General features: G+C 54.3%; 6 protein-coding genes across 6 annotated transcripts; 1 reads left to right on the forward strand and 5 right to left on the reverse strand.

Moving 5' to 3' along the window:
• Nucleotides 1-149: 149 nt before the first annotated feature.
• On the reverse strand, nucleotides 150-3131 carry CORC01_02487 (ATPase; the record flags this gene model as incomplete). The annotated part of the gene is made up of 2 exons (XM_022614137.1): nucleotides 150-600; nucleotides 658-3131. The coding sequence occupies 2 exons, from the start codon at nucleotides 3129-3131 to the stop codon at nucleotides 150-152; spliced, it is 2925 nt and encodes a 974-aa protein (XP_022479349.1).
• A 512-nt stretch (nucleotides 3132-3643) lies between these two features.
• CORC01_02488 (HIT domain-containing protein) lies at nucleotides 3644-4450 on the reverse strand (the record flags this gene model as incomplete). The annotated part of the gene is made up of 2 exons (XM_022614138.1): nucleotides 3644-4192; nucleotides 4400-4450. 2 exons carry the CDS (start codon nucleotides 4448-4450, stop codon nucleotides 3644-3646), a joined length of 600 nt encoding a protein of 199 aa, XP_022479350.1.
• Nucleotides 4451-4949: 499 nt separating this feature from the next.
• On the reverse strand, nucleotides 4950-6303 carry CORC01_02489 (ferrochelatase; the record flags this gene model as incomplete). Its single annotated transcript, XM_022614139.1, has 2 exons — nucleotides 4950-5996; nucleotides 6049-6303. 2 exons carry the CDS (start codon nucleotides 6301-6303, stop codon nucleotides 4950-4952), a joined length of 1302 nt encoding a protein of 433 aa, XP_022479351.1.
• A 544-nt stretch (nucleotides 6304-6847) lies between these two features.
• CORC01_02490 (ATP-dependent DNA helicase II) lies at nucleotides 6848-8904 on the forward strand (the record flags this gene model as incomplete). Its single annotated transcript, XM_022614140.1, has 3 exons — nucleotides 6848-6919; nucleotides 6968-7585; nucleotides 7636-8904. 3 exons carry the CDS (start codon nucleotides 6848-6850, stop codon nucleotides 8902-8904), a joined length of 1959 nt encoding a protein of 652 aa, XP_022479352.1.
• Nucleotides 8905-10522: 1618 nt separating this feature from the next.
• CORC01_02491 (uncharacterized protein) lies at nucleotides 10523-11347 on the reverse strand (the record flags this gene model as incomplete). The annotated part of the gene is made up of 1 exon (XM_022614141.1): nucleotides 10523-11347. The coding sequence occupies one exon, from the start codon at nucleotides 11345-11347 to the stop codon at nucleotides 10523-10525; it is 825 nt and encodes a 274-aa protein (XP_022479353.1).
• A 664-nt stretch (nucleotides 11348-12011) lies between these two features.
• CORC01_02492 (major facilitator superfamily transporter) lies at nucleotides 12012-13970 on the reverse strand (the record flags this gene model as incomplete). The annotated part of the gene is made up of 4 exons (XM_022614142.1): nucleotides 12012-12127; nucleotides 12187-13565; nucleotides 13631-13704; nucleotides 13782-13970. 4 exons carry the CDS (start codon nucleotides 13968-13970, stop codon nucleotides 12012-12014), a joined length of 1758 nt encoding a protein of 585 aa, XP_022479354.1.
• Nucleotides 13971-15494: the final 1524 nt, after the last annotated feature.

Here is a 15494-nt window from a genome sequence, read left to right on the forward strand (position 1 = left end):
TTCAGCCCCTGAACCATTTGGAAAATAGACCCTGGAGATTCAAAAGGTCGCGCGTTTTACAGACAATAAGCAAGGCTCAGGAATCAAGGAGGAAATGAACTCAATCGCATTCATCCCATCGCATTTCTAGTCCCCAAAAACGCCCCCGCCTACAAACCCTTCATGAACTCCTGCAACGTAACCGGCTTCCTGACGGCATTATTCAATCCTTCATGGTACGTGACCCAGACCTTGTTGTCGCTCTTCCCGCCTTCGTGCCCGCCGTCGTACCTCTTCTTCCTCTTCGCGTTACCATCCACCTCGCCCAACGGCCGCGCGGGGATGACGCGCCCGAAAAAGTCCTTTTTCACGCTCGACGCCAGTATCCTCTCCTGCTCCTTGATGACGTTCTCCTTGTCCACGTGGTGCTGCGCGGGGGTATCCTCCGCCCCCAGGGGACCGCCGACTTTGAACCGCGCCTGGCGGGCCGCGGCCTCGCGCAGGATGATGGTCTTTTGCAGCTCCTGGTCTAGCACCTGACGAACGGCGTACCGGGTTGGGGCTTGGCTGGAGAGTACCAGATTCCCTGCCGTCTCATACAACGAAAGGGCATCGAGATCACTTTGTCGATTTGTTAGCAGAGTTTCACGGCTGTACATAACAAGAGAGAAGACTCACGGTTCCATGCGGTATACCCATTGCGGCCCCCTGTTCACCAGCGAATCAGTCTCGATCTTGCCCTTCTGCATCTCGATCCCGACCTCCGCCATGATCTCCGCCGCCCGCTTGACCATGATCTTCTCCGTCTCTTTCCGTACGCTGGCCGTGCTAATGCCGCTACCCCCAATAACGACGGGCTTCACGTCGGGCGACACCATCCGAACTAAATACGGCATGAACTCCGTCGATATGTCCTCCGCGCTCCGGAACGACCGCCCCAGCGTTGGCGTGAGCTGCGCCTGTATGGCCTGGAGCATGGCCCTGTTCTGCTTCTGCGCTTCGTAGGCGGAAAAATCGGCTCGAGGACCCGAGAACGGCACAGGCGGTTCACTGTCCTCCTCCGCGACGCCCCATTTCTTGTCGTAGCCTTTGTTGACTTGGTGCCGCTTGGATGAGGCGAACAAGCTGAGGCAGGCCAGGATCGGCTGGCTCAAGTACGGTGCCAGCTCCCACTCCTGACTTCCAAACGTGCGTGACGAGCAGGTGTCCAGAAAGTTCATCCAGTCGTACGCCGCATTCGGTTTCGAAAGGAACGAGTCGTCGTTGAATTCCCGGTTCGGGTATTCCAAGAAGACGTCAGTCATGACCCGTTCGACTTCTCCGCTGGTGTCAATCATGTGCCGCAGTCGCTCCATGGCGTTCTTTTTGTGGTATTCCGCAAAGCCCAGCTGAGCTTTGGGATGTTCGTGTTGGTTCTTGAAATTTTGTGAGGTGTCCAGGGCTTGCTTCGGGAACCCGCCGCCCTCTTGAAAGACGCGCGACACGATATCCTTTGCACTTCCTCTTCCAAGTCCTCTGGCTCCTCCAGCGCCTTCGGTCAGATCGTGCATCACGTTTTGGTCCAGCCATTGCCTGGTCAAGCGCTCATTGAAGCCGGCGGCAGCTCTGAAGCGACCGGCAACCCATTCGCCAACAACCATTACTCCTCGAAGATCGCCTTCGGCTCCACTCTCCGCGCCACGCTTCGCATCGATGCCGCTGGTCATGCCCCAGGCAGCCTCGCAAACCTTGCGCGCCGCGTCCTTTTCACAAGGGATACCCTCCTTGTCGAACACGGTCTTCAGGCGCGTGACAACAGCATCGATGCCCGGTTTTCCGACGTGGATGACCTCTGCCATTCCCGACTGCCGAAGAGGTCTGAGAGAGGGATGGTAGACATCGTTGCAGATGAGAACGAGCGGGCGCATGAGGCGAAAGTCGTCTCCCTTTTTCTTCTTCTTCGAGTACGAGGCATTGGAGCCACCAGCACTGTTCTTTTGATCGAGGAGCACGAGATCAATCAGAGCCTTGACGAAACCACCCTCTCCTGAAGCGCCGGAGCCGCCCACCACACCGTCAACCTCATCCACAATGACGCAAGCCGGTTTGGCAACCTTTTGCTGCATCTCTCCATCCTTGGACTTGACGTTCTCGACAGTCTTGACACTCTCGGTTCCGAGGGAAGTTCGTATCCGGTTCTTGACGACATCCCGGCTGCGGTCGTCACTGGCATTGATTTCCATCACATCGTAGCCCGCTTGTCTCGCACAGACGTGAGCCAGAGTCGTCTTTCCGAGTCCCGGTGGCCCCGTCAGCATTAGAATCTTCTTGTGCGGCTTCTCCTCCTCCTGGACCTGCTTCGCGCCTGGCCTTCGCACGATCGGGGCCTTCTTTGCAACGCCGGGAAACACAATTGGGTCCCAGCGCTTCAGCCAGCGGAGGACCATCCGGTTCGTACCATCGTCGCCACAAAGATCCAAGAAGTTTTTGGCCCTGTACTTCTCGGTCCACAGGAGGGTCTTTTTCTGATGTTTGCCGGCATGAGGCGGCTCGACTGACCGCACAGGGACATCGTTCTCCCTTCTCTGTGGACGTGGCTCCGAGGCCTCACTTTTGGCCTTATCAATAAGCTCATTGATGGCTATGCCGTAGTATGCGCGCTTGGCCTTTCCCTCCTTTGTCTTGGACCGCGCTGCAATAATGCTTTCGTACGATGCGTTCGCTGTCGGCTTTCGTTGCTTAATGGCGGTGGTGGTCCCGGCGCAGGTGGTGAGATTGAAGGTCCTTGAGGATTTGAAGATCGATGGCGTTGCTTGGAGCAGTGTGGACGCCAGGCTTTGGGGTTGAGCAGGAGCAGCAACTTGTGCAGGCGCAACTTCAATACGGTCATCTGTCTTTCCAGGTGCTTGTGCTACCGGCTCAGAGATATCGTCGCCTGGAAGGATGGTGATGGGTGCCGGACGCTGCAAGCGGGCGCTAAAATCAATTATCTGCTTCTTCAGCGGAGGCTGCTGCTCGTTGTCATCGTTGTCGTCGGAATCATCGTCGAGAAGGAACCCGCTATTGACTTTCGGTTTTGGTTTCGTGGGGTCAGCCGCCGCCGGCCTTGGGCGTTTCGCTGCGGGCGGTGATGAACTGGCGGGAAATGTGACGGGGGATGATGCGCTCGGCATTTTGACAGACGGCCCGGATGAGTGCAAATCGTTCAATCCCCTCGTTGCGACGGAGTTGAGTGCTGCGCTGAGTGCTCCAACCTGTGGTTTGGTGTCGCTACAGTGACAATTAATCTTTGGGTGGGAAGACGCGACTGGACGCGACTGCCCTGGACGCGTTAATGATTTGGTGGGGTCCTTGACTTGCTCGTTGTGGTACCGTGCCAATTGAGATACAGTCATTTCAAGCACTGTCTTCAAGACGTGGGAACCAAGACAGGTACCCTCCAGATCACACCGGCTTTGAATTGCATTAAGCTGCTAGAAGCATGATATCAGGAGCATGTAATTGTTTGCTTTCCTTTTCAGTTTTTCATGTCTCTGAAGAGGCCGGAACGCTGTATTAGTTGGGTGCTGGATACCACTCACTGAAGTGACGATCATGAGCTGATCTCAAACTGAGAGCCGCTTCACAATGCAGAATGCTTTGCCCATGATGCTCAATAATTGTGTTCACGTAAGGTACTTGACGTCTAGCTCTCGCCCAAGACACCCATATCCTTCAAAAGGTCTCGATACAAGTTCGCCTCTGCCACCATCTCATCCATACCTCTCGCCTTCCTCGTCGCATCCTCAATTCTCGCAAATTTCCCTCCCGCCTCAGGCCTCCGACCCAGTTCCGCGTCCCATAGTGCGCCGCCGACATTGCCCTCCTCGGCAGACATCTGCTCGTAGATCTCATCCCTCGGCCCTTCCCCGTCTTTCCCCGTCTTGCCGGGGATGCGCGGGATGATGTGGACATGAACATGCGACACCGTCTGACCCGCGTCGGCGCCGTCCTGTACCGCAATGTTAAACGACCCGGCCTCCGGCGCTGCCGGTTCGGACTGCGTTGACGAGGTGAAGTAGCGGCGCGCGAGCATCTTCTGGACCAGCTGTGTCGTTGCGAAGAGGTCCGTCACCTCGGTGGGCGGAAGATCCGTGAGACGTTTATGGGGCTTCAGGGGGCAGATGAGGACGTGGCCTGGGAGGAGGGGCTTGAGGTTTACCAGGGCAAAGGAGTGAGCCGTCTTGTAGAAGACCTGCCTTGTGTTAGTTCAATACCACAACTATGACCCTAAATGTAAGGTGATTTTTTTCGTCACAAGAAAGGAATGGTGCTCATGCATCTCTCTAAAACAGGCGCGCACCAGGGTCGTGATGAGATGCCTCAGATTCAGAGTCCAATCCTAAACCGACACCGCTCATAGCACTTGACGCTTGAGTGACTGGGATATATTCCAACTGACCTGGCTGGTGACCTCAAATGGTCCGAAATGAATCTTGTCTTGAGAGCTCATGCTTCGTCGGAAATTACGGGTTTCAATTCGGAATACCTTCTCTGTCAAAAGCCGTGTCCTCAACATAGTCCACCGTCGACTATGCGCGCGTAATGAAGGGGGTTTGTAGCTTCAACAGGAGTTGTCCTCCATACATTAGTGATCGATCGTTGGTGGAACCAGGTTTGGAAATTGTTAGCACAGTTGAGGATATACAGTGGCGTCATCATCACAGGTAAGGCCTCCCAATCATTTCCAATCCTTGCGTCTTTATAGTTGGTCAATTAAAACTCGCCGCACTTCTTAAGCGCGGCCAGCAGCCGTTAATGATTTTGTGAGCACGGCATTGAGCATATCACTTTGGGCGTCAATGTAGTAGAAGACTTGGGAGTTAATGTACTTTTGATTTCGCCATTTCCCGAATGCCATTTTCGACCTTAACAGATCCCTGATTCTTAATATAGTACACTATTACATGGCACAATTACATGCGACTCAATCTCTATTGAGCAAGAGTGTTCTACTGTGCGGGGGAAAGATTCGACTGCTGTCCCGCAAAGAATTTCTTCGACTCCAGGCACCGTTCGCTCTTGCAGCCAGGGCACCGCAATTCCATCTGTGGCGAGCAAGCCACATTGCTGTCAAGATGGGCCTTGGCAATATCAGCGAGAGCCTTGATGAAGACGGGGCTACCGTTCAAGCTGTCGACTCTCTTGACAGTCTCCGGGCTTCCGGAATCAGCGATGACCTCGAGGTCCAATTCGAAGAGGGTCTCGATGTGATCCGATGTGAAGGCAATAGGAATTAGAACCAGGTCCTTCTGGCCCTTGTGGACGTAGTTCTCGACCGAGTCTGAGGTCTGGGGACCCAGCCAGGCGGACGGGCCGACCTGGGACTGCCAACAGAGACGGTAGGGGTTCGAGAATTTGAGGCGCTGCATGACAGCGTAGACGGTCGCAGCGACTTCGGGCGGGTACGGGTCGCCTCTGTTCACCACAGACATGGGCAGGCTGTGGGCGGAGAAGATTAAAACAACGTCCTTGCGCCTCTCCTCTGGGTATTCCAATAGCTTCGCCTCAATGTTCTGCGCAAACGCCTCGACCAAGCCCGGGTGGACCGGCCAGCGGTCAATCACACTCCATGAGATGGTACCGTCGCCTGGCGTCGACTCTCCGACGGCCTTGCCTTCCAGCCGTTGCCGCCACTTCCATAACTCGTTAATGCTGCTTCCTGTCGTTGAGCATGAGTACTGAGGGTATTGTGTGAATGCGACCGCTCTTCCGCCTCTTCCTTTCCCAAAGCCGTCTTCGAACAGCTTGTTGTACATCTCCTCGGTCAGGGGATCGGCATAGCGGAAGGCCGTGTACGGTTTGTGCGGCGCCGTCTCGGGGGATATCTCATCGAGGATCTTGCACATCTCAGCGTTCTGATACTCGGACCACTTGCGGATAGGTGAACCGCCGCCGATGTCAGCGTATTGCTTCTGGATCTTGGGAGTTCGTCGCTTTGAAATGAGTGGACCGAGGTAATTCTGGAAACGACCGAGTGGGATCAGATCGCCATCTGCCTGCGCATTGTTAACTCCATACCACAGGTGGAAAACGGAAAGAGACACATACAAAAAGCCTGCTCAAGAAGTCTCCCACTTCGTCTGTTGTCGAAGGGCCACCCATGTTCATGAATACCATGGCTGTTGGGCCCTTGGATCCGGCGGAGTTTTGCGTCACAGGTGGTACGACGGTTGCCATTGACCTAAGCTGAGAGGCCGACTGCTTCGACAGCACTTGAACGAGTGGCGATGAGGCATTGCGAGCCGAGGTCGTCACTTTGGACAAGCTCCGTGAGAGCTGTCCTGTTGAGTATTTGAGCGCCATTGGAAAGCAACAATTGGTGAGAGTGAATGTTTGACAAGGAGAAAGTGCGGTGGGAAGGGACAATGTGGCTATTGTGCAGCTGGCTCCAGAAAATCGAACTTGTGGCAATCCGCGAACCCCGGTGATGCGTCGATGCTGGGCGACACTTTGTGGAATTCGGGCTTCGATGACGAAGGAAATCCCGATCTGGAAAGCAGCCCACCGAGAACCGAGCTGGACCCCTGTGAGGCCGAGAAGATACCTCAGTACTTCTTGTATCCCTCTTTTGGGCAATGATATAGCTGCAATCTGAGTACTTCCCTAACATGCAGTGAGATTGGCCAATGAAACACTGCGTAATCGTGAATGATAGTCACGTGGTTGCGCGCTGCGACCTGGAGCTCCTATGAGCTTGGCGCGCGAGCTCCCACTGATGCGCGAAGGCCCCAGTCGCGCTGGCTGCCTGGAGCGCCGCCTGCGAAGTGCCCGCTATATACATCCTCATCACGACCAACGCAATTTCACCCATTTTCCGGTCAAATTCAACTCAAGTGGCTTCTTTAAGATGGCTGATCGCGGATACGTCAAAAGAGAGGAGGAGGATGAAGACGACGCCGAGGAGGAGCTTGACGAGACCGTGAGTCCCATGCTGTGTGGATCACGACTTATAACTGACTTGTCGTAGGACTTCAAGGCTCAAAAAGATGCCATTTTGCTCGCGATTGATGTGAGCTCATCAATGATGCAGCACCCGCCCACGACAAAGTCCAAGAAGGCCGATAGGGACAGTGCTGTCGAGGCAGCTTTGAAATGCGCCTACCATCTTATGCAGCAGCGCATCATCTCTAATCCCAAAGACATGATGGGCATCTTGTTCTTCGGCACGGAAAAGTCAAAATTTCAAGAGGAAAGTGGTAGGGCCGGTTTGGGCTATCCTAATTGCTACTTGTTTACCGACCTCGATGTTCCCGCTGCTGAGGATGTCAGGGCACTGAAGACCCTGGTCGGAGCAGACGGAGAAGAGGCAGAAGATGAAGATGAGGTACTAGTGCCGGCAAAGGAGGAGGTCCAGATGGCCAATGTGTTTTTCTGCGCAAACCAGATCTTCACTACCAAGGCAGCCAACTTTGGCAGCAGACGACTTTTCATCATTACAGACAATGACGACCCTCACGCCAAGAACAAGGATGCCAAATCGGCCGCGGCTGTCCGCGCAAAAGACTTGTACGATCTTGGAGTTGTAATTGAGCTTTTCCCCATTACCAGAGACGAGAAAAAGTTTGACCTTGGCAAATTTTACGATGTACGTCCTGAACCACTGCGTTGTGATGAGACACGAAACTGACCATCCAGGACATCATCTATCGAGACCTAGCTGCAGAGGCCAACCTCTCTGAGACCAGAAACTCAAAGTCCGGCGACGGCCTCAGTCTCCTCAACTCGTTAATCTCAAATATTAACTCCAAAGAAACCCCCAAACGCTCCCTGTTCTCCAACCTCCCCTTGCAGATTGCCCCTGGACTTAGGATCTCAGTCAAAGGATACAACATCCTTCACCGTCAGACCCCAGCAAGAACATCATATATCTGGCTCGACGGTGAGAAGCCTCAGCTTGCCAACGGCGAGACAACACGCATCGCTGAAGACAGTGCCCGAACCGTTGAGAAGGTTGAGTTCAAGAAGGCTTACAAGTTTGGCGGAGAGTACGTGCACTTCGCACCAGAGGAACAGAAATCTCTCAAGGATTTTGGCGCCCCTGTCATTCGTATCATCGGCTTCAAGCCACGCTCAATGCTCCCCTTTTGGGCGAGTGTCAAGAAGTCCACGTTCATCTTCCCATCGGAGGAGGACTATGTTGGCTCAACCCGTGTCTTCAGCGCCTTATGGCAGAAGCTACTCAAAGACAAGAAGATTGGCATCGCATGGGCCGTCACCCGCGTCAACGCTAGTCCGATCCTCGTCGCCGTCATCCCTTCCCACGAGAAGTCTGAAGACGACTCAGGTACACCATACCTCCCCGCTGGTCTTTGGCTCTATCCGCTCCCCTTCGCCGACGATCTGCGCGAAGGCCCCGAACCACCCAATAATCTTGTGGTTAGCTCCAACGAGCTCATCGACAAGATGCGTATCATCGTCCAGCAACTCCAGCTGCCGAAAGCCATGTACAATCCGAAGAAGTATCCCAACCCATCGCTACAGTGGCATTACAAGATTCTCCAAGTCCTGGCTCTCGAAGAGGAATACCCGGAGAAGGCGGAAGATCTCACAGAGCCAAAGTACAAGGCCATCAGCAAGCGTGCCGGCGGCTACCTGGACGATTGGGCCGAGACACTGCAGGACGAGACCAAGGTGGCGTTGGCAAAGGCGGCCATCAAGCGCGATGCGGACGACGATGACGACGAGAGGCCGGCCAAGAGAGCGAAGGCCGCACCGAAAGCCGCAAAGGTTTCCGGGTCCGGGATGACGACGGCGCAGCTCAAGGATGCTGTGGCCAGTGGCGCTGTGAGCAAGATGCTGGTTGCGGACCTGAAGGAGATTCTGGCTGCGAGGGGACAGAGCACGGCAGGCAAGAAGAGCGAGCTGGTGGAGAGGATTGAGGATTGGGTTGAGAGCAATGATTGATGTCGTTATGGGATAATTGACTTTGCGACGAAATTGTACTATACCACTTGATGCCGGGTTTACAGCAGGCTTATTGAAAGGGGGAAGGTTTTTGAATTTCGAGTGCACTACACTCAAACGTATTATGTTTCTTGCTTTTGCGACCTGCCAAGTCATCGACTATCGTGCCCGTTCAATTCCCTTTCACCCGTATGAAATTATCTCCGGGAAGCAGTCAGCTCGACAACTCAAATGGGCATGGCTCAGTCTGCCTTCCTGCGCCGCACGGTTGCCCAAGAAGCTGACAGCTAAGGGCGGAGCCGTCATTGTCAAGAAGGAAAGCCACAATACTCGTCCAAGTCTCAGTCAAACGAGACACGAGACACAAATACTGCAGGGGCATTTTGAACTCAGGCTAAATTAGTCATTGGCTGATTCGTCACGATTACTTCGTCTTTATTCGAGATCTTACCATTCTAGACCAATCCAACCTACCGCCGTTTCGAAGAGCAACTGACGTCAGAACCCATGTGGCAGCGACATTAAATGCTGAAGAAATTTCCCCTTAAAATATTCAAAAATTAACATGGTGTCTCGGGGGCTTCTCTCCTCGTGTGGCCTTCTCCGGTGCACCAGAGTTTGGCTGGCCGCCGCGCTGCTCGGGGAAATGGCATGTGGGGGCCGGTCGCAAAAGCAAAAGGGTGAGGGCATCCGGCCGGCAGCGGTGCAAGACTCCCAAAAAGCGTCGGAGCTTTCAAAGTCATCAAAAATGCCATTCTCAGAAATTTTGACACTCCCCGTGACCGAAACTCAATCTTTTGCTTTGGGGACTACCTGAGGCAGGTCTAGGTATATATAATGCCAGGTGAAATTTTCTCGGTCTGTCAATGGACAGTTTGTATTCTGTACGAAACTGGGAACAGCGAATTGTGAAGAGCGGCGAGTGTCTCATTGTGCTAGCGCCTTCAGAATGACCCTCTATATGTCCTAATCGAGGGGGACAATTTCGTACAAGTCCGGCATGGTGTAGCGGTTAGCATACTCCGCTTTCATTGAAAGTCCCGGAGAGATCCGAGTTCGACTCTCGGTGTCGGAACGCCAATATTTTTGCATCGTTCAGTCTTGCGAACGACGAACTCTGATTTTGAGAGCTCTAACGTCCGCCGTGTTTAGAAGCAGTGTGAGAACGGCGATTTCAGAGCTGACAACTGATTGAGTGAAGTAAGTGTATCAGTAACTTTGACTCGGCATGCGGCATGCGTGGCGTTGGAGCGACACCACACTTTATTTCACAAAGCGGTTGGCTGGTTGTGTAGTTCCGTGCGCGTGTTGCCTAAATCAACATGAGAGTGAATGGGTGTATGTATGCCTTTCAATCTCGCTGCAGCTGCCTCGATTCAAGTACTGGAAAGAAGCACTTGTTTTTTCAAAGCTTCCGAAAATTCAAAAGAGTATTGGGACGGATAACCATGCATCAGCGTCGAGTTAAGCGTTCACTTTTGGAAGATGTCGATCTCCGAGTCTTTACAGGAAAACATCATTGGAATAAATAATAGACACTCGTTACGATACCTAAAAAATGCCACGGCTGGTGCAAGTTGATGTCCACGAAGAAATTTCTCACCAAGCAGCCCATTGTTCACTGGCAATGTCTCGTGTCCAACCCGCCATTATAGTTAGGAATCGAATTCGCATCAAGGTGTCCGAAAAAGTACCTGTGATACTCGTTGAACCCGTCTCCTTTCACCACCGTGTAGCATGACCCCCCTGTTCCGGGGTTGCCTTTGGCCGCAATCCTTCTCGCGCCCGGTATCTCGTCCTTGACGTCGACCGACATCTGGCAGTACTCAAAGTACCATTTTTGGCATTCGGCCACGAAGCACTTGTTGTGGCCACCCCTCAGGGGCTCTTTTCCAAAGAGATTATTGAAGACGTCGTACATGATGTTCAAGGCCTCCTGTTGCTCCCTTCGCCCCATGCGGTTGCACTTCCATTCGCTGCTCTGCCGCTTCTGCAGGTCTCTGGTCACCTGCATCTCGTGGGAGTCCCAGATCAGCGGGCTGGCGACGCTCCTTTCGAGACCGACGAGCGATACGGCAGGATCCTGGTGTTGAGCGTCTGCGGTCCTCTTCCACTCCTTGGTGGGCAAATTAATTGTAATAGCTCTTGCTTGCGCTTTGCCTTGGTACTCCACGCTTTTCTCGGCAAAGGCAGTGTTGTGGAAGGGATTGTTACTATTCATGCCGTCGTGGTGCGTCGTGCTGTAGGGTCCGTTGAGGATCTCTCCGGTTACGTCTTCGCCATCTCCATCGTAGTCGGCATCAGCGGACGCTTTCAGCCGGGGAGCACCAAGGGTTAGAGAGGCGGCTTGCAGCAGCAGCAGCAGGTAGATTTGAGGGAACATCTGATGATTAATGAGCAACGCCTCAACAGCCCCCAGTACTCGTCTTCGAACACGAACCATGGCTCTTAGTTTCCAGCAACTAGCTAGCAAAGGCATTCGAATTCAGTCGTCTCTGTTTTTGGTAGCGGCTGATAGGAGATAATTGCAGTGGGAAAGCTGGAATCGATGACAGAGCCTGGAGCCTGAAGCCTTATACGATACTCTCGACCAGGCAAGGGACCACTATTCGTCGCACCGCAGCTTCCAAGCTTGAAGCTCTGTCCCACGGTCGCAAGTCAAGATGGACAAAAGTCCTCATTTCGGACTGCTCAGGGTTGACGCAAGCGACCTTTCTTTCATCTGGATAGCGCGCCCGTGTTAGAACAATGGTGCATGGAAAAGTTCTTGGTGTAACTTGTAAAAGATGCACCCTAGATCGCTGCTGAGTTCCGATCCCTTTGGCGATATTAAATTTGCTGGCATTCCTACAATAGGCGTGGCTCACACAAACAAAGCTTTCCTGGGAGAAATACAACTTGAAAGAAATAAGAAAATGTGTATTGATGGTATCGACGGATACTCTTGTATCCAATGCGGCAATTCTTCCGCTGCTCTAAATCACAAGAACCACTACCCCCGAGCGCTGAGTGGCGCTTACGTCTATGTTCTAGGTACCCAGTCCTCTTTCTCGCTTTCCGGTGAGATACACCACTACATAGAGCGTACAATTCATCAAACCCAAGCTTTAGTTGTTGGGTATCAACTCTTCCTCCAATAACACCTCCAGCGCCTCTGAGCTGGCATTGGAACTCGGCTGCGGCGCCGATGCAGGTATAGGCTCGTAAGCCTCCTCGAGGAACACTGGACTCTTATCAGCAAGGGGGTTTCGCACAACACGAGAGCGGATTGAGAGAACTCACCACCCGGTCGCACCATAAAGCTGGCGAACAAAGCCAGGCCAAAAAGGGCTGCAAGGAGGACGAAGATGGCCTGATCAAAGACGCCGACCGTCGAGTAGTAGAGCGTGTTGAAGGCGATCGGGCCCAACACCCTCGAGAGAGCATGCAGGACGCCGATGGCGCCCAGCAGCTGCCCGACTTGATCCGCGGGCACATGCTTCGTGATGGCGGCCTGAATGGTCGCACTGCCGAGGCCGCCAAAAGCAGTGACCATGCCGGATAGCACGAACACGGCCTCGCTTCTCGCGAATAGGTATCCCAGGGAGCCGGTGACGTCCGAGAGCAGGGCGAAGCGGAGGATCCAGCAGTCAACGCTGTCGGCGCCATTATTCGCCTCGACGATGGAGACGCCCGAGACTCTCCTCCGGTAGGTGGCGGGTCGCACGCGGAAGATGTAGTTGACGAGCGGGAGGACGACGAGCAGGGCCACGACGCGGACCATGGATACGGCGGAAATGAAGCGGGAGCTCTCCAGGGTGCCCCAGCCCCACGTCTCGGGGGACTCGGAGTAGAGCAGGATGACGGTGCCGGCGCTCATAGCGGACCCAAGGAGAATCATGTCGGTAAAGGAGAGCGCGGCGATGTTGAGACGCAGCCTTGAGGAGGTGCCGGGTCCCGTGGGCCACAGAGTCCTGAGCGGGGCCAGGGGGTTTGCCGCCTTGATCGTCGACCACGCTCCGTCTCCTGCCTTGGCCTCCTTCTCTTGGTCATGCTTCTCGCGGGCGCGAAGCTGACGCTTCACGGTGAGGGACTCAGGGACAATGAATCCGACGAAAATAATGAAGTAAATGTGACATCCCAAGGTAACATAGAAGACTGAGAGTAAGTTGCCAGTCCAGGCGGCCAGATAGCCGGTCAAGAGGGGACCGAAGGCGAGCCCGCTGAAGAGGCAGGCGTGGAGATATCCTATGCGCACACCACGCTGAGACGGCGCGGTGCAGTCACTGGTGTAGGAGTTGATGAGGACGCTGCCTGCGGTGAAGGATCCAGTGATGCCATCGGCGACGGCACCGAAGAGCAGCCAGTTGTAGTGGAACGTCCAGGGGAAGTTGGCGCACAGGATGACGACAAGCTCGGCCACGACACCACCGCAGGATGCCAAAGCCAGAAGTTTCCGACGGCCGTAACGATCCGAAAGCTGGCCCAACTTCGGTGCGGTGATTGCAGAGAGAATGCCCGTGATCAGGTTGATGGCTAGGGTGAACATGGATACGCGCTTCTTGACCTCGGGGATGAGGCATTGCGGGTTGTCCGCGCCAAGTATCACGGGAGTGAAGGCGAATGCCGGATCCAACACCGTCTGGTCGGCAAAGTGTCGTTGGCATACCAGGTCGACAATTCTATGTTCGCACACGAATTAGCGATTGCGATCGGCCGCCGAGACAGCACAAAAACGTTTACATACAGGTTCAACTTGGGCACCAGAGAGCCTCCAAAGGCCAGCGTGAAGAGAACATAGGGGACGAGAAGCCAGTAGACCTGGCGCACAGAGAGTCAGCACGGGCTTAGCATCACAAGTAGGCCCAAAGGCCCGAGCCGGACAGAAAGAATCCTACAGAGGGAGTCCTCCACCACGGCAAGCCTTCAAAATCCGCATAACCCGGCCATGTATCTTCGCAGGAGCTATCGCCGTCGCGAGCGCCTGCGCTCAACAGCGATGTTGTCTCTGTTGCCTCGTTTATGGGCTTCCCGTGGACGTCCTGGTCCACCTGGGTGACTATGATGTCGTCTTTTGGCGCCGACATTTTTGGTGATTTTGTGTTGTTGCTCGTGCGCTGTGTCGGGTTCGTATGTGATATGCTTGGTGTAGAGCAACTCACAACTGTCGCAAGTAGATTCCAAAGGCCCTTTTCAAGCTTTGGATCCGACAAGTAACAAGCCACCCAGGTCCGGTCTGGGTGTATGGGTGTTTTTGAGAGCTTTGTCGTCGAGCGTTGGAGTTATATTCTGTTCTGAGTTGGGTCGTTGGGGGCAGACGCGGTAAGATGTATAGAGCGACACTGCCACGATTATATTCCTGCACGATCGTGTCCGAGGTACACAGCAGTTGGACGCCACTCCGAGAGTAGAACTGTCAAGCCGGAAGACGGTCCAGAGCTGCAGAGATAGAGGGGCATATGAGCAAAGGGAGTGCTCTGCTCGGCGCAACGAGAGTGGGAATGGGAAAAGAAATAGAAATCCGAGCTACGTAGCAGGGGACCGGGGGTCGCTGCCCACATCAAGAGATAAGGCGGGTGTGGGACAGCGATGGACGCTGATGAAATCGAGCCAAGGGCCCGGGCGAGCGAGAGACAAACCAGCAAGGGGGGGCGGCTTCGACGACGGGTGTGGAATAAAGTGGGATGGACCTAGGATGGGAATGGGATGGGATGTGTCGTGGAATGGGACACGCCCCCCCGGACATAGATCATACATAGTAATGTTCACTTCAGAAAGCGGAAGGTCATAGCATCCAAGGCGCCAGTGGTTCCTATTGGAGCAGCGTTGGGACGTTGACATGAAGAGGGCAGAGCAACGCACCGTCCGCCGCCCGTAACGGCCTAAACACGTTTCGGTTGGGGGGCGTTGGACTGACGGGGAACTCGGGATTCTGATAGAGACGGCGAGGTCCATCATATTGCGGTCATGTCTGAGAGTTTGTGAGTTGTATCGGGTGGGTGGGATAGGCCCAGCGAGGCCTGGAAGACGGCAGTGATTTGCCTGTAAATCTTCGTAGAGGAAAGAAACAGGCAGGTGAGTCAGGGACTCGGGGAGAGATTGGCTGAGACTGAGAGGCAGACTTGAGAGAGAAGAGGAGAAAAAGGTGACGACAAGACAAGACGATAGGACGCTCCCTTCCGCGGGTTGAGTAGCAACCCTCTCGCGTGCCTGCCGGACTTAAGAGTGACCCGTGTGAGTGAACCAATCTCGTGGGATAGAAGGTGCATGAGTTGGCGTAGGCCAGGCATATCCATGACGCAGTTTCGCAGGTCGATGGGCGATAAGGGGGGGGCCACACCACTCCAGCCACAACCCAGATCTGTCAGGGTCGCCGTTGCCGTGGGGGGAAGGGCTCTCCTGTTAAGTATAGAAAAGTCCGCCAGCCCAATCAAGGTTGTAGCTACCTAGCGCTGGAGGTGATTTCTAAGCTTGAGCCATTCCCGCGCGGGCACTTTGCACTAAGGTAAGTGCCCCAAATCTCCAACACACTCAAACTCCGCAGAGCGTATTTGGATAGAGTACTAGTACCAGCGCCCACCTGCTCGCCAAAGACTTGTTGACATTCGGAC

The sequence above is a fragment of the Colletotrichum orchidophilum genome, assembly GCF_001831195.1.
Source record: "Colletotrichum orchidophilum strain IMI 309357 chromosome Unknown Scaffold_14.1, whole genome shotgun sequence".
Classification (NCBI taxonomy): Eukaryota; Fungi; Ascomycota; class Sordariomycetes; order Glomerellales; family Glomerellaceae; genus Colletotrichum; species Colletotrichum orchidophilum.